The sequence below is a fragment of the Sinocyclocheilus anshuiensis genome, unplaced genomic scaffold (assembly GCF_001515605.1).
Source record: "Sinocyclocheilus anshuiensis isolate Anshui unplaced genomic scaffold, SAMN03320099.WGS_v1.1 scaffold283, whole genome shotgun sequence".
Classification (NCBI taxonomy): domain Eukaryota; kingdom Metazoa; phylum Chordata; class Actinopteri; order Cypriniformes; family Cyprinidae; genus Sinocyclocheilus; species Sinocyclocheilus anshuiensis.
In genome coordinates this window covers 1,740,375-1,763,148 of record NW_015549605.1, presented here as the reverse complement: position 1 = coordinate 1,763,148, position 22,774 = coordinate 1,740,375, and the positions used below count along the sequence as shown (strand labels likewise).

Genomic DNA, 22,774 nt, shown 5'->3' with positions numbered 1-22,774 from the left:
TTTTCCATTGTTCTGCATTTCCCCAGCTGATTTGAATAAATAAGCTATGCTTTGGCCGATGGTGAGTGTGTACTCTTTTATTTTTATTTTTTATTTTTTTTTAACGACCGCCTAAAATGAAATGATAACGCGAGGCAAGTGTGCGGCAAGCGGAATTTATTGAGGGATTTGACAGTGTGATTCATAGATTAAGTATTTCAAATATAGGCTATTATATATGCTACATGCACGCACAGAGGGTTTTTTTTTCTTACCATCTTTTGGGGGTTTCTTGCTTTTAGACTAGTCGACTAGTCGGATACAAAACTTTCGTTTAAACGTCAGTCAAATTAGTCGTCACGCACATCCCTAGTTCCAGGACAGCTAGTCATCTTGAAATAAATTGGCTATCATGGGACAGAAGTCTTGCCCCAAGCCAGTTGTACTTCCAAATAACTGGGAGCCACTCTCTCATGCATGGGATGAATGATAAATATAGTAGTGTAGTTGATCTCTACTACTAAAAAGTGCATTAGCTTTTTTTGGTTGTTGGCGAGAGACCCAATACAGTGTCTCATTGGCTATAAATAGAGCTGCTTGTCAAAGCTGCCTGCCATCAGGTAAGCGTCTTAGACCAAACACTTGCCATTTCAAATTGACTTTGCCTGTCTGTGCGTCAAGAAAGTGACAGGCACTCTTTACAGTCCTCTCATTGGCAATCAGTCAATATTGCATCCATGCACCTGACTTAGTATTAAAGGGGTCATATGATGTTGCTAAAAAGAACATTATTTTGTGTATTTGGTGTAATGAAATGTGTTTATGCGGTTTAAGGTTAAAAAAACACATTATTTTCCACATACTGTACATTATTGTTTCTCCTCTATGCCCCCGCCTTTCTGAAACGCGTCGATTTTTACAAATCTCATCGGTCTGAAAAGCGAGGTGTGCTCTGATTGGCCAGCTATCCAGTGCGTTGTGATTGGCCGAATTCCTCAAGCGGAATTTAATTGTGCCGAAATCGGTGACCTAGCGAAAACTGTGACCAGGGGTCGCTGTTCAGCAAATGTTCGTGCGGGAGCGCGCACGTTAGATCAGACGCTGAAGCTGAATGATCAGCGTCAGAGGAGATGAGCGGTGCTGTAAAACGTGTTTCATGTCTTAAGACTAAAGAAAACAAGCTAGACATTGTCATGAGCATCTAAATGCTTATAGAAAAGAAAGGAAACATTAATGCTGCTGCTGCTGCTGTCTGCTAATGTGTTAGTCTACTTCTAAGAATGGTTTCCGTTTTAGCTCTTGTATAACATATTTTGATTATCTGACAAATGTAGATCTTATCTGTATTCTTATTACTAGTTCCCGTAATTACCCAATGGTGCTGGAGATCTACAGTTCCTACTGTTCCTTAGAAATGCTTATGATTGCAGTTGGCTAGGGTCACTGAATCTGACAAGTAAAATTTCATATAGGCCTAGGTATCAAAATGTTACCACTCTTTCATAATAACTGACTATAAATGTTTAATAAAGCGACTTGTTTAATTAAGTGTGATATTGAGCTCCTCTTCTTTCTATTTTATAAAGCATGTTGATCAGCTGACATATTAATACAGTATAGTCTAAAAGGTCAAAATTATATATCACAATGTTTCCCCTTTTTACTCTAAGTATATAAGTCTATGTTGTTCAAACTAATTCAAGTGATGTAAAGATTTCTCCTTTTTCCTATAGGTTTTTTCTTGTTGTTTTTTGAGTAACAGTCACCAATTAACCAAGAGCTTGTAACACTCCAAAGAGAAAGGAAAAATTGAAATCGCATCATATGACCCCTTTAAAAGTGGACTGAGATATTAACAGAAAAGAGGTAGTGTTCACTGGAGATCAGCGTGTAAGTTTCAGTTGCAGATGTTTTGAAACCAGATGAACTGGCAGCCATCTAGACGGATGATGTAGAGAGGTAGTTTAACATTTTGCAAGTTTTTTTTTTTTTTGATGAGCGGTGCTGTAAAACATGTTTCATGTCTTAAGACTAAAGAAAACAAGCTAGACATTGTCATGAGCATCTAAATGCTTATAGAAAAGAAAGGAAACATTAATGCTGCTGCTGCTGCTGTCTGCTAATGTGTTAGTCTACTTCTAAGAATGGTTTCCGTTTTAGCTCTTGTATAACTATGACCCCTTTAAAAGTGGACTGAGATATTAACAGAAAAGAGGTAGTGTTCACTGGAGATCAGCGTGTAAGTTTCAGTTGCAGATGTTTTGAAACCAGATGAACTGGCAGCCATCTAGACGGATGATGTAGAGAGGTAGTTTAACATTTTGCAAGTTTTTTTTTTTTTTTGTAAAAGTATGCATAACAATCCCAGACAGTGCTACAGTGTAGAGATTGATCTATTTATTATCTTTTATTTTTTCTTTATTTATTTTTTGTAACATTTTTTTCTTTATTTTTTTACATTTGTTTTATTTTATATTTTATTTTACTGTTAATAACAAATAACAATGTCTAATAACTGACAATTAAAAAAAAAATGTTATTATACCATTATTTTTATTTATTTAGTTTTGCATTATTTGTACATTTTATTTATTTATTTTTGTGGAGTTATGCAAATTATACATTAATGGCTTGTTTCCACTGAGCGGTACGGGTCAGTACAGTACAGTACAGTACGGTACGATTCGGGACCGAACACCCTGATCCAGTACCCTTAGGCATGGTGTATTTGGCTAGGGTCACTGAATCTGACAAGTAAAATTTCATATAGGCCTAGGTATCAAAATGTTACCACTCTTTCATAATAACTGACTATAAATGTTTAATAAAGCGACTTGTTTAATTAAGTGTGATATTGAGCTCCTCTTCTTTCTATTTTATAAAGCATGTTGATCAGCTGACATATTAATACAGTATAGTCTAAAAGGTCAAAATTATATATCACAATGTTTCCCCTTTTTACTCTAAGTATATAAGTCTATGTTGTTCAAACTAATTCAAGTGATGTAAAGATTTCTCCTTTTTCCTATAGGTTTTTTCTTGTTGTTTTTTGAGTAACAGTCACCAATTATTAGACAGTACAGAAATCATTACCAGAAAAAAAAGCTAATTTTTGTTATGCTTTTCAGGTTATCATTCAGAAGGTTTGTTATTGCACCTCTAACACTGTTGAAATTTCTCCACTGTAAGTAGTCAACTTAGCTGTATAGGTAATTTCAGTATAAATTAAATTAAACTGACTTAAAACATGGGCTTAATTTATTTTAAAAAGTTAATGTAAAAACATGTTTTAATTACTCATTGATCATACCATTTTTATTTTACATTTATGATTGCATATTACTAAGAATTTGTAACCATTAAAATTATATTTTACTGAGATTGACTCGTGAGATTTTTTTCTGCCTTCTAGAGTGTTCCTAGAATAGAAGAGTTTATTTTAATTTCACAAGTCAAGTTAGAGATGCGTTATGATTGGGTTCAAATGTTCTTATATAATCTGAAAAAAGTAGGATAAAAAGTGTATGAATAAATAGCCTACATAACTTAGTGTTGTCATATCTTCTCACAGATCAATCTTTTACAAATCAAATACAGGAATATACATACTGTAGTATAATATAATTATATACATGTATGTTAAATGTTCACGGTCACACATGACTTTTATGGTTTATTCATTTATTTGATTTATTTTCTTTTTTTTAAGTTTACCGCAACTGACACGAAGAAAACGCATGTGAGGTCTGAGGTAAAAATGTAGTTACTTTCCGCCCAGATAAACTTTTAAAAATAATGTATTATTTTTCAAACGTTTTATTTGAACTTGTTATTTAAAATGTTTTAAATGCAATGTTAAAATGATGGTAATTTGAATGATAAAATCATGTTTTTGTTTTTCTTTTTTTTCTGTGGTGTAATCGACTATTGTTTTCAGTGTCGACTAGTAGGATCTGTACCGTTTAGTCGACTAGACCCGCACATCCCTATTTACAACACTATTTCACAATCAAATTCTAATTTAATTTCAATAAAATATATACAATTTGAAAGGTTTAAGTTTTCAAGCATTACTGCACTTTTTTAATTTAAAAAAATTCAGAAATGAAGGGGGTGAACAGTAACCAGATAAATGCATGTTAAGGAATTCCGTCTCAATCTGCATTTTTCACATTGAATCTGTACAAGAAAATAAGGGGGGAAACCTGTAAGCCACAAAACAGGCATATAAATGTTTTAATTTCAATTCTGCTTTTTCTCTTGATGCCACATAATACCTTCACATATCAATATATTATTTAATATTTTAAATAAATTTTAAATATTTTCACTTTATTAAGCATTATAGCATGCATTAAATAAAATCAGTAGCTTTAAATTTAACCTGTCAGCTACTGTATCTAGCCTATAAATATATCAATAGGGGCCTATCTGATCATATGCTTTATTTATTTAAGATAGAAAGAAGAGGAGCTCACACATCACATGAGTCACTTTATTAAACATTTTTAGTCAGTTATTATGAAATAAAGAGTGGTAACATTTTGATAAGCCTATGAATTTTTACTTGTCAGATTCAGTGACCATAGCCGACTGCAATCATAAGCATTTCTAAGGAACAGTAGGAGCTGTAGATCTCCAACATCATTGGGTAATTACAGGAACTAGTAATAAGAATAAAGATAAGATCTACATTTATCAGATAATCAGAATATGTTACAAGAGCTAAAACGGAAACCATTCTTAGTAGTAGACTAACACATTAGCAGACAGCAGCAGCATTAATGTTTCCTTTCTTTTCTATAAGCATTTAGATGCTTGTGACAATATCTAGCTTGTTTTCTTTAGTCTTAAGACATGAAACATGTTTTACAGCACCGCTCGTCTCCGCTGACGCTGATCATTGGGCTTCAGCGTCTGATCTAATGTGCGCGCTCCCGCATGAACATTTGCTGAACAGCGACCCCTGGTCACAGTTTTCGCTAGGTCACTGATTTCGGCACAACACTGGCCTTCTCTGACTCTCGTTGAGTCCTGTAGCATCGGCGTGCTTTCCGTGGCCTGCGTCGCACCGATCTTATTCACACAAGGCTGTGTGACGCGCTCTAATATTCTGAGTCGCACGCAAATGCGACTGAAAACTACTGCGTGCGACTGTGAAAAAATTTTTGGGAGCACCAGTGCGACTGACCCGAGCATATTTGTGTTTGCGCTGAGGGGAGCTTCAAAGGTTTCTACATGTTTTTGCAGCGTTGAGGAATGTATCACAGACATAGGCTATCTCACGAATCCTTTCATAAACAAACAAAGTAGACACAATTTAAATAAGAGATTCATTGTGCAGTGTAGGGAGCTTCGTTGATTATAATGGAACTTTGTGAGATCGCGATGAACTAAGGAGAGTTACAGGTTTAATGATTATTAAGGGAGTTTGTAAATGTGATATTGATTTAATAGGCTACAACAGTTCAATAAACAAGAAGTTAATATTAAGTGACTTACATTGTCAGACTATAACACTGTTGTCTGATTTTGCTCTTTTGTCGACGAAAATAGTTTGAAACAAAGTCACAGTTCAGCCACTGCGCATCTCCATTCAAACACAGCGGTGTCTGGTTTATGAATGAACGTGCGTTTTTAAACGAATCTAACATTACTGAGTCAATGATTCAATTACCCTTGCTTTATTCCTGAATGAATCAGCCGTTCAAACGAATCAATTGAATGAATTATTCAGTGAAAAAAATCTGTGACTTGCCGCCACCTGCTGGCAGTTTTAGTTTCATTTTTAACTTATCTTTTCAGTTATTTAAATCATTTAATATTTCTATATTCAAAATTTTATATTTAAAACATTAATCTCAACATGAATTTAAAAATTTAATTGCACTCATGCCACCTCTGAGGCTCATTAAACGCCTGAAAATACACCTACATGCCACTTTTATGTTCTTCTGTTCCACCTCTGTACAAATTAATTTTGTTAATACTGATTTCATTTGATTGGTAACTTATTCTTCTTATTCTACTTGTTCTTATTCTATTGTTTTAATTAGAAATGTTAAAAAGCTTATAAATATATATTTTTCAAATTTGACATAAAAGATGACACTTTTAATTTAAGTTAGAAAAATGCCATTACAAAGGTAAAAATTAAATTCCCCTGTAAATCACTTTGAGTCAAATATCACCTCGTAATGGGAAGGCAAATTTTTGATCAGATTTTTTGATTAAACATTAGGGAAAAAAAAATGAATCTATATCTTAGAAAGCTGAGACATTCCTTCTTCATTCAGAAGGCATAAAAATGAAAGCAACTCAAAATAATGAAACATTAAGTGACATATATTAGTTTAAACAGTTCTTAATGTCAGTTTGAAGCCGATCATGGTGTATTTTGTATAAAGTAAAAAAAAAAAACTAAACAAAGAAATTGAACTGAAACTGAAATATATGAAATACACTGATTCTGAAAGGCATTCATAAATAATTTTAATACAGTTCTTAATGTCAGTTCGGAGGAGAGCATGACAAATTTTGTAAAACTGTTTTGAAAACCACCATACATTAAAATCTGTAGACATAAATAAATGAAGACGATTAATTTAGCCCCGATGTGTCAATTTACCCCCCACCCCCCCAGAATCTTTAAATGGCAAATGTCGGAAGGACTAGCCGAGCTAAGGCTGCTCTAGGCGGATATATGAGCACTGAGCACCCGGTGATCGCCTGGAGCTCCGAAATCGACATAGCAAATTTTCAAAAAGCGCTATCTTTATAAATAAACCGCAGATTTGAGTTTTAAACGACTACATTCTCACCTGAAAAACTTAAAACTACATTTCATGACACAATAACAGTCATATTTTGAAAATTATGTGGCTTTCTGGGCAATGACGTTTCACAAGTCCACAAGAACAGACAAGAACGCATATTTAGAAACTGCTATTGTCTGTGTGAAAATATAAAATTATAAAATACATTGTTATTTTTTTTGTGTTTGCACACTCTGATTTAAATAAGCCCAACACTCATGGACAGCAGAGCCTGATTCTTTCCATTCATAACTTCTGACAATGAAAATGGACATAATTGCGTACCGTACCGTACTGTACTGAACCGTACCGCTCACTGGAAACGAGCCATAAGGTACAATGCTTGTGAAAACTGTTGTTTGGTGGTGGTTTTGTCTGCTGTTTGTTTTTGGAATGCAATTTATCGCTAGACCTGATATTAAAGAACCAATAACCTATTAAGAGAAAACTGTTAATGTAAGTCTAACCGATTATCGGTCCATCTCTATTATAGTATCAGCAGTAATTGTGGGCCTCTGCAGTGGGGAAAGGCACCTTTATAAGAGAGGCTGATTGTGTGCCATTGATCGACAAAGCAAACATCTTTTAAATGTCAAGGGAGCCGCTCAACTCCTGAAAATCTTCATTGATTTCGTTTGGCTTGTGGTAGGTATGAGGGCATAAACTGTGTTTAAAACCAAAATACGATGCGCTGTGCGGCACATCAGCATGTCATTCCTCACTTCCCATAATCTGAACAAGGTGGGATGACGTTGCCAAGATGACCGTCTCCACTGTGGCTCATCCTGTTTGTGTAGATAATGTACTGGAAATCTGCTCAGTAATCCATGTAGTTTTGCCTTAGTCTATTCATTCTGACACCAGAAGTTTCTTTAGTCCACTATCTATGGTGAATTGGAGGTTTACGCAAAGCGCTGTTTGACCTTGGTCACACTGGTTTGCACACGAGTTGGGCCTCTGTCAAAGCAAATGAAGCATTTGACAATCTGGTATGTCCGTGGCACATGGTGAGGTGTGAAGGACAGGTTAACCTATTTCTGCATCATGACTTGTCGTTATTATTATTCAGTGTCAAGTAGTGATGCACCAAAAAATATTTGCTGAAATCAAAAATATTTGGTCTGATTTAGCATCGGAGGGGCTGAGGATGCAGTTCATTTATTTTTAAACTCGGGTGAATGTCACAATTTTTTATATATAGATTAGTAGTTGGATTTTCTTCTTTGACTCTCTCACAAAAGGCCCCTTCCTCTCTGACAGAAGTTCAGTGCTGCACTAGTGGTCAGCTCTGGTCTCATGACCGACAAACGGCACACAAAGGCACCTCTAACCCCTTTTCTCACTCTCTTACCCAGTCACATGACACACACACACCAACGACTGGCTCCAACAACTGCTTTTGTTTGGGTTTCTCCATTCCCTCACTTGTTTTGTTTTAGACATTTTTCCTTCAGTCAGTAATCCTCAGGAAAATCAGATGTTGCATCTGTGTGTTTATGCGTCTTGTAGGGACATGTTAGTTAGCACCAGTGAGGTCTCTTTGAATATTGCTGCGGTGGGACGCTGAACAAAATAAAAGTAAAAGGTAGCAAAATCACAAAGATTTGTTTTTGTGTTCTATCTCGCTCGCTGTTCGCTTTCTGAAAATCAAGATTAGGCTCCCCACTGTCAATGAAATATCAGATATTGTGAATTTGTGATACTGTATCTTCTATTAATATTTAATATTATTTATTTAAACATGTTAAAATATTTAAATATTAACAGATTTTCTATATGTAATTAAATGGTAAATATTTAATTATTAGTATATTAAAAAATATAAAAGTTTTTATTTAATGTTTTATATTTATATATATTTTAAATATGTTTATATACTGAAGTTCTTATAACTAATGTAATAAAATCTAAATAGCTCTTTGAGTGCAGTCACTATAAAATTATTATTTTTTTTAAGTTACTTAATCACATACAGCATGAAGACTTAAGTTGATTTGGACTGTTATGTTGAATTTAGATCCTGAGACTCGATAGATTTTGTTTGTTTGTGTGTGTGTGTGAGATATTATTAACATAAATTGAATTCTCAAGCAGCTACACCCAATCTGAGTCACATGCATGTTATCATCATATGCATGATTCACTGAGTTGGCAAAGATCTGTGGCATTCCTGAGGTTCATCTGCTGCCAAAACATAAAAGCTATGCTACAATTCCATGAATCACCACTTTTACTTTGAATTTGCCTGTGCGACCTTCTGTAAACCGAGAGGTGGGTCCTGTATAACTTTTCACATGTCTAACGTAATGCAAGCATTTCTCTGACCAATTTAGTCATCACACGTGATGGTATAGCATGCAACATCATGTCTTGCAGTTTTATGTATTTGTCCATCTGTAGGTGTGGTATAGACTGTGTTCTTGCATATGTATCTGTCTCAGTCTCTCCCCTTACAGCGTAATAGTGACTCATTTCCTTCATGCCCACTCTTGAACAACGGCTGATGCTGCAAAGAACATCCAGGGTCAAGTGGGCTGTGTTCCATGGACAAGGAGACCATGACACACAACTTACTATTCTAGTCTTACTTGCTCTGATTGCTGTTCCTCTGTTGCATCTTGCAGTTGGCCTCATGAAATGCTTTCTTCCCATTTCTGGAGAGTTTTCCTGCAGTCAGAGAGTGTGGATGTATGCATTTTTAGGTTCTGGAGAAGGTACACCGAATCTAAGTGATAGTGAATGGAGTTGTAGAAAGAGAGAGATGTAGTTTTAAGTCTGGTGTCATGGATCAGCGACACTCTCTCAGGTGTTCTTTGACAGTTCTTGCAGTGACAGAGCACAGCGTGAAGACTGCCGTCCTTCGAGAATGAAACTTGTCTTTGCGGATATGGAATTGCTGACAAATTCCCGAGCTGTGACAATTTAGAGCTGAAAACACAGAAAAGTCGGCTGGCAGTGTTGGTCAGCTGTTTGAGTGGCAGAGGAAAATCAATTTCAAATGTCATTTCTTTCTTTTTTCCCCCCTGCTTTCCTGTACTCCCTGGTAAGCACTTTTGCTAGCTGGTGTCTCAATTGATTTCTTTCTTTCTCAGTATCGTTTCTGCAGAAAAAGGCTGAGCTACACAATGGAAATTCACTACCTGCTTCTTTGGAAGTGTATTTTGCTCATGAATAGATTGTCCTCGATATCTGTATAAGTGTGTTTAAGCTTTGTTCCCAGGAATACTGCTTGACACTTTGTTGACGTTGTTCACACTGCACAAAAATCCAATCCGCTTTTTATATCTGGTCTTTCTGCAATATCATTTCTCAAGCATTGAAATCAGATCTGTTTGTTCAGCTTGTGTAATCAATATCCGGTGTATTTATCTATGTTGATCGATACAGTATAGATGTATGTGTCCACATGATGCCAAGAGACTCATACAAAAACAACTGCTCACGTCTATCAAGAAAACTTGATGCCATGCTGAACAAAGTTGCTTAAAAAGTGCATGAGAACATAAGCTACTCCGATGACGCTGACTCGTTCATTTATTCACTGCCTAGTCTGCTATTTGACGATTGAGTGAGTGAAGATGTATTTGAACACACCTGTTAGAAACAGTGGGGAATTGATGCTGCGTTTTTTTTTCTACCAAAATAAATTTGATATTTGATATTTTTACCCAAATTGTATAGCCGTACTGAATGATAAAAAATTACTTGCAATTTGTTCTGGCTCTTCAAACTGAGACTCTTCAAAAATCAGATTTAATCTCATTTCATATAACGTGTATGCAGCTTTATCCATCAGATCATTGCTTTTTTGTAATCTTAAAGGGGTCATATGATGCGATTTTCAAGTTTTCCTTTCTCTTTGGAGTGTTACAAGCTGATTGTGCATAGATAAGATCCCTGAAGTTGCAAAGACTAAAAAGTTAAGAGTCTGCCACATCCCCCTAAAACGGCTCGTTCTAACACGCCCCCACATATCTACCTCACTATGTGGAAATATTAGCATAATGCCGCCCAAATGTGCACGCAAAGAAAGAAGGCGTGGTTTCAGTAACCGCAGTTAGTGTTGAAGCAGCCATGTCAGGGAGACGCTGTGTGTTTCTAGGCGAAAACAAAAGCACTTTATTTGGCCTTCGGAAAGTAGATGCATTTAGGAATCTTTAAGATCACTTACAACAGAACAGTAATGCATTTTATGGACGACCGTTTCGTGAACCTAGGAGAGGAGGTAATTCTGACTTTGCTATGACAATCTGGCGCTTCTGAATCAGCTACTGTTTTGTTATTAGTTTAAGTATTTGCTTTTGACTGTTCAAATGCGGAGTTTTGTGCATCGTGTGTGTGTGTGCGCGCACGCATGTGTCTGTGAGAGAGAGAGAGAGAGAGGGGGGGTCACATCACATCACAGTGGAGTCAGCTGTCTTAACCGTGGCTTGTGTACTGCAAAGCATGTCAACATATTCTGTTACACCAAATACACAAAATAATGATCTTTAAAAAAGCTTAATATGACCCCTTTAACATCAGAAAAACACGTTGTGTGCAAGGCAAGACTCAACAGCTGTAGGATTGCATACGAATATGACACTCATGTGGGAGTTAAATGATGCCAGAGCCTTTGAGCAGCCATTTATTAACTGAACATAATGAATGAGCTGATAATTAACTGATAATGACTTGTTGGCTCCTCCCCACCCTCTGAATGGATGGATGGATAGATGTATGCAGACATTGAAACTGTTTGTATCAGTTTTGTCCTCAGGCACAACAGTCCTGCACTGCAGGCCAAGGAAGCAAAAGGGGTCATTTTCACACTCCAGTGTGTCACATGATACCAAAACGGTTTGTGACACCAGAGAATGCACAGAACTTGAGAAGAAGAGGGCATAGTCTTGTTTTTTGCCAAACTGGACACAGACCACCTTGCAATTAGCATTTCTAACTGAATCTGATTTCCTGGCTTGTGAACAAACAGCTGTTACCACACTTTTCATTTACAAAAGGAGTGAAATTCTAAGCAGACGGATGTTGTCAGTTTCACAGCTGTGGCTGTGGCTGTGGCTGTGAAGCCTCTCACTTCTGTGAGCTTGGCAGACTGCTCAAGGCTTGCAGCTGATACCAACTCAAATTAAATGCACTTCAGGCTGGCAGAGAGCATTTGAAGGAGAGGGCTGATTTCAGTTATCGGTCAAATGCTGTACATGTGGCACAATAACCGGGCTAATCTCTATTTCGTCAGAATGTGGATGCAGATTGCTAAGAGATCCTGATTAGCCTTGTTAAAACATTCTCTTTTTATCATTTAATGCTGAAGCTTTGGGCACCAGATTAGCTTTTTAGCATGACTTGAGATATTTAGCGGCACTGGACCTCAGGTGACCGGTTTTAACTCAAGTGCCCTTGTGTGGTGCGAGTACCCTGGCAGGACCGCAGGGGTTGCAACATCTGATTGCTGCAGTCAGGATGAAAGTATTGCATTTTTAGCTTGGATTAAGGCTATATCTGTTCTTGCACAGACGTTTTTGATCTACTACTAATAGGCAGCATCTAGGGATGTAACTATTCACTCAAAAATATCTGCATGAAACAGAAACAGCAGACGAGCTGAATGAGACGCAGATTCACTCTCTGCCAGCAGGTGGTGCTTAAAGCGTTTCCTTGGTTTCCGCTGTAAACAAAGCAGCGCTGCACATATGAACTTTAATATGCATTATACAGAGGCAAGAGGAAAAGAAAAAATACCATCGAAAGACAGTAAGTTCCCCTCAGACATACATTCATATAAACTCCTACCCCTAATTGAATCTCAATTTGTTTAGCATCTCAACCGATTTGAATCGTCACATATTTAAATCGATTTTCAACTGGCTCGCGGTTAATCGTTACATCCCTAGCAGCATCACTGATTTCAAAACCTGTTGTGAAACAGGATTTATTAACTTCTTTGTAGTTGCACTAAGTTCTTCTTACTCCGTTCATAAAAAGCCCATTGAGCCGTTACTCTTATGTAATTTAACCCCACAGCTGACCAGATGCATAACTTCTCAATCGTTGCAGTCACATGTATTTTACTGCAATCTAACACCATACTTTTAGCAAGCAGAAGTAAGTGGGCATTGATTGGAGCCAGTTTATATGTTTAGCTGCTGCTGTTTCAGAGCATATGATTTGGCAGATGTATGATTGTTAATTACAGCTATATCATGTAACAAGCCCCTTGTGCTAATTAAGGAAACATAATGAATGTGGGCTTATGTAGACTACCGTTCAAAAGTTTGGGGTCAGTAAGATTTATATCTTTATATATTATATCTTTTACAGTCTATTATATTTAATGTTACTTCTTATGTTTTTACCAGGTCCATTAGAGAGTCTCGTGTTCTGCTGTGAATCCACAGAGGACAGTTTTGGAGTTGAGCGCCCTCTCGGTCCAGTGTGGTCCAGCTTCATTTAGAAAGAGCAGCAGCAACAGGAAGCAAGCTGGACGGGGGGGAGGTGAGGGAGGACGAGGGCGCCGCCTTTGTCCTGAGACACAGAGTCTATACCAGCAGCGATACTACTGACCCCACCCACACATCCACCTCAGACGGCCAAGACACCATGAGTGCCAGCGCAGGTCACAGATCGGAAGGCCCCGCACATAACAGGGTGAGTGCAGAACCACAGAGTTCTTTACTATTTACTAATGAAACTGGTTAGCTTTTATCAGACTTGATCAACCATCCTGCTCCTTAGATATTGGCATTGACATAAAAGACATATTGGTCAACCACCGCTCCTGTTTGTTATGGGAGTGGGGCATAATAAAGCAAAAAGCTAGAGGTAATGCATGAAGCTTCCTTAACCTTGGTAAAACATGAACACACAGCTTTGAGTGCTTTCTAGCAGTTTAATCAAATACACCAATAAATTAGATATTAATAGCATAGTCCTCTGACAAATAATGCAGTTCATTAGCCTGACTAACCACATTAGAAATTCATTTGGTGTGCTGTCACAGGTGTTTGCGTGTAGGCCCTTTCACAAAGCCTCATCTGATCAGATTTAATATGTTTAGTATAAAAGTGTATAAACCATAAATTGCCCTTATCTATAGCAAAGGACACAGAAACCTGCATTTCAGACACATTGAAATGCATGTATATAGTATTATAGGATCACAAGTAGCTTATACTGGTTGCTTATAAATAATTCTCACTCAATAAGATAAGTACACTCACTTGAGAACTCAATGGACTGTTTATAAAAGCTAATTAACTATTAATGGATGCTTTACAGTGACTGCACACACTCTAATTTGCATCTGTAGTCCATTATGGTCCCAGGGACCAGCAGATTCATCATTTGAGGTGTGGCATATAGGAGAACTGCATAGGGATCATGTACCTATGCGTTATTTGTTTTTGTGAGCTATAATTACTCATCACAGTTCAATATAGACAGAGAAAGTCTTTTAATCTCAGAGGAGTCTGTACGAGCTCAAAAGGTTGTCAAAGGAACTATGGAGCAATCCAGATTGTTTTAGATGAGGATCGTAGGAATATGCTTGGGGAGAAAGAGACTGTTACATTCAAGTGGCTGAGTTGATATTTTCCTGTTCATTTGGTTTGATATTGCTTTGTTTATATTACATGCCCGGTTTTGAATCATTCGTATCCACGTCTCTACATCAGCTACATGTTACACTGATATGCAGATAGCTCTAACAGTGTTAGGAGGTTTAAAGAGGACTCTCTTTGTATTTGCATGAGCTGTCCGCGTCTGTTATTTGCATGCCTCCAACACACAAATACACACAATGGTTGTGTATTGTGTAATCTGACTCGGGCAACATTTGTGTCAGGCATTGTGAGCCACGTGGTGGTTGGCTGCCAAGGCTGTGGCGTGGTGTGGTCAGACAGGGTAGGTGTAAAGCTATCCCATCCCCAGAGCAGATGCCCCACTGGCTTTTCGGGTTAAGGTAGATCCACGACAACAAGGCCAGGCTGATGAAATTTTAAACAGTCCTCAGGACACAGTAATAGACACTGTTCGGTGTTTATTTTGCATCATGTTTCTGGTGGACGTGGTTGAGTTTGTGTCAATTTAGGACTACCATTTGTGTACAACTGAGAGAAATCGGTTTTAAATTTAATGAGCGTTTAATTGAATCATATGTCCATCATTACACAGGAGAGAGACTGTGGCATGTGAGCAGACCTGGAAAATGAGAATCAACTATTTTCCCTCGAGTATGCCATAATTGTCCTGGTTCACAGAACCAGCTGTAGATTTTACACCTTTGTGCATAAAATTAGCATGTTTTTTCCCCCTTTCTATTTGAATATGTCTTAGTCATTCACAGAGGATGCATTTTTACACTCCATATTTTCTTTAAATGTTGGTCAGTGTAAAAATTTGCAAGACCAATTACTGGACCAATCAGAAGAATCTGGTGGTGGGATAAGCATATTTAAAAATTTAATATTTCTACTACTCTGAGAAATGTATTTTATTCTGTTGGTACCCATTAAAGATTTTTAATCAGGTTTATCCAAATTTAGTTTGAGACTTTTTTTTTTCCCCAAGTAGGTTTTTTTTGCCATAAAAATAGCCAAAGAAGGCTTTAAACAAACAAATACACAAACAGCATGGGATGTAAGTTAATATGCATATAAATGCACTTTATTATAGTCAGTTCCTCCTTGCTGTTTTAACTCTAGAATGTATCTTGTGTGACCGGTCCCATACTTCTCTGAAGAAATATTCTACATTCCTTATGTTTTATATTTTGACTTACTGCTAAAAAAAAAACATTGCTTTACAGCATCAACGCTAAGGATTTTTTCTACTGACCCGGTTCTGCCACAAAAAATAAATAGTTGCTGTTATCATTGTTTTTGTAAGCACGGAACAGAAGATAGTCTGAAATAAAACAAAAAATGTCCGGCAGGTCGGTGCATCTGTACTCCAGTGTATAAATTCAATATAGATTAATCATTGTTAAAGCCACAAAGTTACTTGCCAGGACGGGTATTTTGACATACTTTTGTATGTTTTTGCCCGTTCAGGCGGCTCGCGCGTGTCAGAGACGCGTGGCTGTCTGTGCGTGCGCTGTTCACACAGAACACAGTGCGCGAGTACTGAAAGGAGTTGTCTTTCTCGGCCAAATGCTTTTTAATCGCTTGAATTTTTTAATTAACAAGTCTTAACTCATGCAAATGATAAAATGTTGTGACAACGCTGCAGTGGCTCGATCGGGTAAGTGACAAATCCGTCTACTGTCCCGAACGACTTTCACGCTGGCCCCGGGCCATCGGGCAGTCCTTATTGTCGAGCCCTGCTTTAACATGGAATGAAGTGGGCCATACCGTGAGCCTATCTCTTCCACTTATCAAAGCATGCTCTAAAGCTCACTACACTAGTACAAATTCACCTGTAAACTGGGTTATAGGTCACAAAACAACTACTAAACACACCTGCTTTCATGTAAGGCATAAAGATGCTACAATAGATGGTTCTCTCATATTTAAGTTTTAAGTAAAGCTGCAGTGTTAGGGTTGCATTGAGAAATTGATCTCCAGGTGCTACTGTTCTTAATGAGAGAGGGTGGATTTAATCCGTTTGCTTTATGCTCTTTGGTTTTCCAAAGGTAACAGGTTGTTTTCCTCCAGCTCTGCCTTGGTGCTATGGCAACAGTCTAGTTAGATGATTGGTTTTTGTATGGCAACAGCAGGAAGACTGGAGATCTGTCGGCTCCACAAGGTCAATTTTTAACCAGGAGCTGCTTGATTCTGTTGATTGGAAGACTAAGCTATTTTTTTTTCCTAATAAAGGGGGTAAAGTTGAACATCCGTCAGTCTAATCACTCTTATGGGATGATGTCATGTGTGACCTATTGCCAGAGTATGAACTCAGCCATCTGGTTGACTAAAAACTGTTTAACTCTTCAGATGTACAACTCTGATAACACAGTCTCACCACACACAGTAAGAAGTTCCCCTGGTGCTTTCCAGTTTGTGGTATTTCTATGGTATTTCTTGTTGTTCTTTCTAATCAGTGACACATATTTTATTTTACCATTAACGTGTAGCCTAATTGCACTTGTTAATTTCTGAGGAAGCCAAACTAGAGGAGCGCATTTGTCAAATGATCTCAATTAAAGTCTAAATGTCTCGAAATCTGTCTTCCCAAACTGTTGAGTTCCTTAACAATTACTTGTATTTGTTATTGATGTTTTGGTCAACGAAGTAACCAGTGCTCTTGTAATTAGTTTGATCATTCCCATGTTTCTCTTTCTGGAACTCAGGAAGGGAGATATTTTTGGATAAAGAGCATTATTAATTTCAGCTTCCTGTCCCTCTAGGGATTCGGTTGAAAAATCTTTTTTAAGTTGTGTATCTGTGTGCACATGAAGCGAGAGTTTGAGTGAGCGCGTCAGTGTCACATGCGTGCGGCAACACAGGCGCTGGGGTTAGTCTGTACAAAGGTCGGTTCCTGATTGAGCAAGAAACTGTGCCTCCACTGTGCTGAACATGTGATGTATATCGTGGAAAGGAGAGGACTGAAGACTGGTGAAAGGATGGAGAAGATTAAGAAGAATAGATGGCCTTGGGTCCCTCCACTCTGTGGTTTTAAACCTGTGGCCTTAAGAGCCTGGTAAGGAGAGCAGGGAGACAGAATGGTACTAACAGTAGGATTCCTAGCAAAAGACAGAGGTGGTGGAAAACTATTCCTGTGGGACAGTGTCTCCCTGGACAGTCTTGCTCCCATAAGGGGTTTCTTTCTAAGTGGTGCTTGTTACAGTAACCTGAGAGCATGGATGGCACAAAAGTTTTGTGAGTATCCAGGCAGTGTATATCAGGCCAATCTTACTGTAACAAAGGTTATCTATGTGTGTAGCATTTAAGAAGGATGAAAATGAAAACATAAGATTCTGTTGTTGTTCTCTGTACACTCTGTACAGTCATGTGATCTTTTCATCTGCTAGCCTTAAATGATTGTTATCAGTCACAAAAACCTGCTTAGCTGGATTGCATTCTGCTTTCAGTGAACCAAGGACAAATATGTTGTTTTGCAGGACAAATCAGTGTTTCAGGCTGTAAGCTGGGGCAATGTGGTTCTCTAAAGACTAAACATGTTGCTTTAGATTCTAGGAACTTCTCAGACGGTTGCGCAGTCGCAAGTCCTGGAGCGCACATGCAATCTTATCCATAGATTTTACTCCACGTCCAGTTCTGCTGACCATGACTGACCTTTAAACCCTAGGCATGTTATCAGTGCTGAGATATTGGAAAACTGTATCAGAAGGAGACTTTCACTACACTAACAAGGGTCAGAAAGATATTTTTGTAAGAAATGAGTGCTTTTATTCAACAAGCACACATTAAGTTGATCAAAAGAGACAGCAGAGACATTTATAACATTACAAAAGATTTCTGTTTCAAATAAATGCTGTCCTTTTGAACTTTTAAAATACATTTGAACATTTGAAACTTGAACATTTTAAAATACATTTTTAAATTGTAATATTCCACAATCCATGTTGGGAATTAACTAGTTACATGTAGCGGTGGTAGTTACGTAATTTAATAACAAAATAAATGTTATCAGTTACATTTACTGAGATAAAATGTGTAATTAAATTACAGTTACTTATGAACATATTAACGATTACAAAAGGGGTTACATCTGAATATTTACACACACACACACACACACACACACACACACACTTAATTGATTTCTTTCCCAAATTGCATTGACTGCTGTGAAATACTCATGTACAGTTAACCCTTCCTGGTTTAAATGTCTGAAAATTATTAAGAGTGGAAAACATTCGTTAGAAATTTAGAAAAGTAATCGGAGTAATCGATTGCAATCAGTTACATTACTTTAATAAAGTACTTGAAATAGTTATGCTACTTATTACATTAGTTAACTTGTAATCTGTAACTTCTTGCAATTCCAAAGTAACCTTCCCAACACTGTCCACAATATTACTGTTTTTACTGTGCTTTTGATGCATCCTTGTTGAGCATAAGAGACTTCCTTCTAAAACATTAACAAACATCCTCACATCCCCATACTTTTGAATGTTAGTGTTTATGGTAGCATCTGACCATTGCTTAGCTTATCATATGTACATATACTTTGGAGGAACGTGAGTGGAGTTAAACATGACTGTAAATGTTTATAAAATGGTTCAGAGATACGTAGGTGTTGTAGCTGAACTGTTGTAGCCTCTGAACTGTACTAAATAAGACACGTGGCCCTCCCACTGAGACCGTGCCATTCCAGGAGCTAGCAACAGGATGTTCCCAGCATTCCAGGAATTGAAATGCACAGAGTCACATCGCTATCAAACCCATGCTACTTTGCCAAACCTCGGCTTCTGTTGTTTGTCACTGAACACGTGCCCCTCTCTCTCAAAATGTCTCATAAGGTCTTTCAAAGTCACCTTAGAGTGCCGTGCTACATTATTTTTATATTACCAGTGATGAGGTGCCAGCATGCCTGGTGTAAATATTTTGACGGTCTTCACACGGCTGTCTATTGATGTTTGAGCGGTGTGTACCATCATAACTGCTTACACTGTTGACTTAATGAGGTCATTTAATGATGGAACATACCTTCACTTGAACCTTCACACTTTGTCCTCACCAGGCCTGACGTGATAAAGCGCCAAATTATTAATCGCATATCTTCCATGAGTTTTTGTCCAAAATAGCTGCAACTGTGACATACGTTTTGATGAGCAGTTGGTTTCTGTTTTTATCCTGCTTTAACTATAACCTCCATGTTGCTGTATTAAACATCAAATTTATTCTGTCTAGATGTGATTTTTGGAAACATTTTGCTTTCAGTGCGCACGGAATAATTAATAGATGCTGTAAACCTGTGATGTCGCATGTTGTCGTATTGAATCGTAATCGTATTGAAAAAGTAGAACCTTTTGATGTTAAAAATCCTTCATTGCAGCAAAGCAGTTTTTAGGCTGTTCCTTTGAGGTGTTTTTGAGTACAAGACTTGACCCAGCCCTTCTCTGTAAAGTAGCTCACATATGATCTGGGTCTAATCTGACTTCTAGACTTGTACTGGAATACAATGTGACCTGCTGTCCACTAGCTAATCTCACACGAGACCCCAGAGCTGCCAGAGAGCCCTGCTGGCCTCCTGCAGAGATCCAATGTGTCTGATTTTCTGACAAAAATGCATCTCGTGTTCATTCCTATTCTGTATTTTGAAGGTTGACACATTTTTAAGTTGTCTGTTTAATCATTTTTTATAAATGTAAAATTTTGTCTACTCAAGAGCAGTGTTGGGAGTAACAATTTCAAGTAACGCGAGTTAAATAATCAGGTTAATTTTTTCAAAACATAGCAAAGTAGCGCATTACTTTTGCATTTGTAACAAAGTATCCGAGTTACTTTTTCAAATAAGTAATGCAAATTACTTTTTGCCCTGAGGCTTATTAATTTAACTTTTGGTGTGAAAGGGCCTTTACAGTTTATTATTATTATTATTATTATTTTTTTTTTTGTTTTGTTATTCAAAAATAAATATGCAAGTAGCAACATAATGCATTACTCTCCATAAAACTTAAATAAGTATTGGAATTTGGTTACTTTTTTTTTGGAGTAACGCAATATTGTAATGCATTACTTTTAAAAGTAACTTTCCCCAATAATGCTTAAGAGTCATGTCATGGAAATTGATTCTTGATTCTTAGAAATTAAGGCATCAAAAGTACTATAGATGCTACTGGGCAAATCAGAGAGGCTTGGTCATGTGAAACTAATTTATAACTGCTTCGGTCCAAGAGACCTTGAATAAAATTATATATGGACTCTTTATAGTTTAACTTTGCTACATGAACTTTGATTGCATGCATTCAGCAACTGTACTGCAAATGCAGCCACTGATGCATCTTGACCATATGTGTCGTTTTATTTTCTCCATATGTGGTCTCTTGTTTCTGATCAGTGAAGGAAAAACATCACTTAAACAAAGCTTTTAAGATGCTGGCAGTGTTATTAGGTAGCAGGTGGCGGGGGTATTACAGCTGAGTCATGCTAAACCCAGCAAATCAGACAGTCTGCATGTCGATTAGGCTCAGGTGAACATACCGAAGAGTTCAAGTGCACTGGAGTGCAATGTTACATTGAAGTGTTAGATTTTTTTTTAACTTTTCCTATTAGGCTCTGTAATAAACCTACATGGTTGTTTTATGAGGTGTAGAGCCAGTGCTTTTTCTGTATTTACTCTCCCTTTTTCCTTTACACAGATCTATACGAGTTGTCCCAGCTGTGTCCCCGGTAAACAAGCAAACAGTTTTTTTTTTTTCTCTCTCTCTGGCAGGAAAGTGATTATTGTTCTTGATGATCTCTAGAGAGGGTCATTACATTCAACCAATCAGTGCACGCAGTGAGCATAACACTGCACGTCTCAATTACTCTGGGATTAAGGGCGGTGTGATGTGATCAAAATCTTACATTACAGCATGAGTCATCAACAGAGTCATTTTAGATCACAGTAACAATATATATCATAATATAGATTTTTATTGGAAATTCAGTAGAAAAATTATTTTTATATTAAATAACCATGTGGTAATGCCTATTTTTGAATAATCCAGTGGATTTTTATTTGTTTAGATCCTGGATGCACACAAAAAAAGCTGAAGAAAATTATTTGTTTATTTATGTTAATAAATGTATCATTATAATATATTTTAGCATTATAATTTTATATGTTTTATAATTCATTCAATAAATAAAAATAAATCATTTTTAATGTTAAATTTGTTCTGGTTGACCAGTTTATATACAGTTTTAAAGTGCATACCTTTATCTGGGAAAGCATTGATTTTGAAAGCTGCAAAAGTTACAAAACCACGTCTAAAATTGTGGTTGCATTTCTCATGATGACACATTTTATCTGATGTGAAGAGGTGCCATTTTTTTCATTACAGGTCGAGGAGAGTGAGAGACCTGTTGTATGACTATGTTCACGCATGCCTTTGTGAGGTGTGCACATCAATGTCTTGTTTGGGATTGTTTTTAGGGTGTGTTTGAGTATTCCTTTGGTGACCTAAGATGACAACCATTGCTAAGGAGTTCATGTCATTTCACACCCTGTTCTCCCAAACATTCTTAAACTGGAAAATGAACTACAGCATGTGCTCACAACAGCAGTTTGAGTCTGCTTACAAACACACACACACTTAAATGCTTGCTTTAGAAGTGTGTACAAGATTCGTTTGTTTCATTGGCTTCTTTATAGGCCTTTTAAGCCCAGTGAGAGCACTATATGGAGCCCTTTTTAGGCATAAAGTAGCAAGTGTAATACATTTGTCAGAGCTATGGATAGCACCCTTGAATATCTCAGCATTAGGGTGAAACTGGCAGACACCACACATTTAATATGCACAAATACTCTTGTAATGAGAGTGAACCGAACACAGTCAGCCTTACAGTGTGTTGTCTTGTTGGCAGGCATCAGAAGTAGGTTATTCATGCATTATAGATCCAGTTCTGGTCCTGCACGGCTCCTCTTGTTGACAAGATAGACACACTGTCTGCCTTTTACCGTGACCTCTCTGTTCACAGGTTTACTTGTTCATGGAAGTGTCCCAGATTTTGCTTGTTAGATGGATAGTTTGTCAGGTGAAAATATATTTAGGACTCTCGGGAGTCTATTTCACTGAATTGCACAATACCTGGTTAATCTCATTCACACTCAGGACATTGTCAGGAACATAATGACCTAGTGATGTTCTCATCTCTTTAATAGTGAATTTGTAGTCAATTAATTTTTTAATATCAAATTCTTATTGTTGTTTTGACATTGTTTAATATACAGAATAGCACAGACAAACAATCAGCTTTGCAACAGTAAGTAAAAATAATAATAATAAAAAAAACGCATGATAAATGAAATGTGTGTGTGTGTGTGTGTGTGTATATATATATATGTATATATATATGTATATGTATATGTGT

General features: G+C 37.2%; 1 protein-coding gene across 1 annotated transcript in view; it reads left to right on the top strand.

The window, feature by feature from the left end:
- Nucleotides 1-22,774, top strand: part of LOC107658846 (adiponectin receptor protein 2-like) — a 55,432-nt gene that overhangs the window by 2,603 nt on the left and 30,055 nt on the right. Inside the window, exon 2 of the mRNA XM_016447514.1 lies at nt 13,151-13,439. Coding sequence (XP_016303000.1) covers nt 13,392-13,439 — 48 coding nt within the window. The 5' untranslated portion in view covers nt 13,151-13,391. The remainder of the gene's footprint in view (nt 1-13,150; nt 13,440-22,774) is intronic.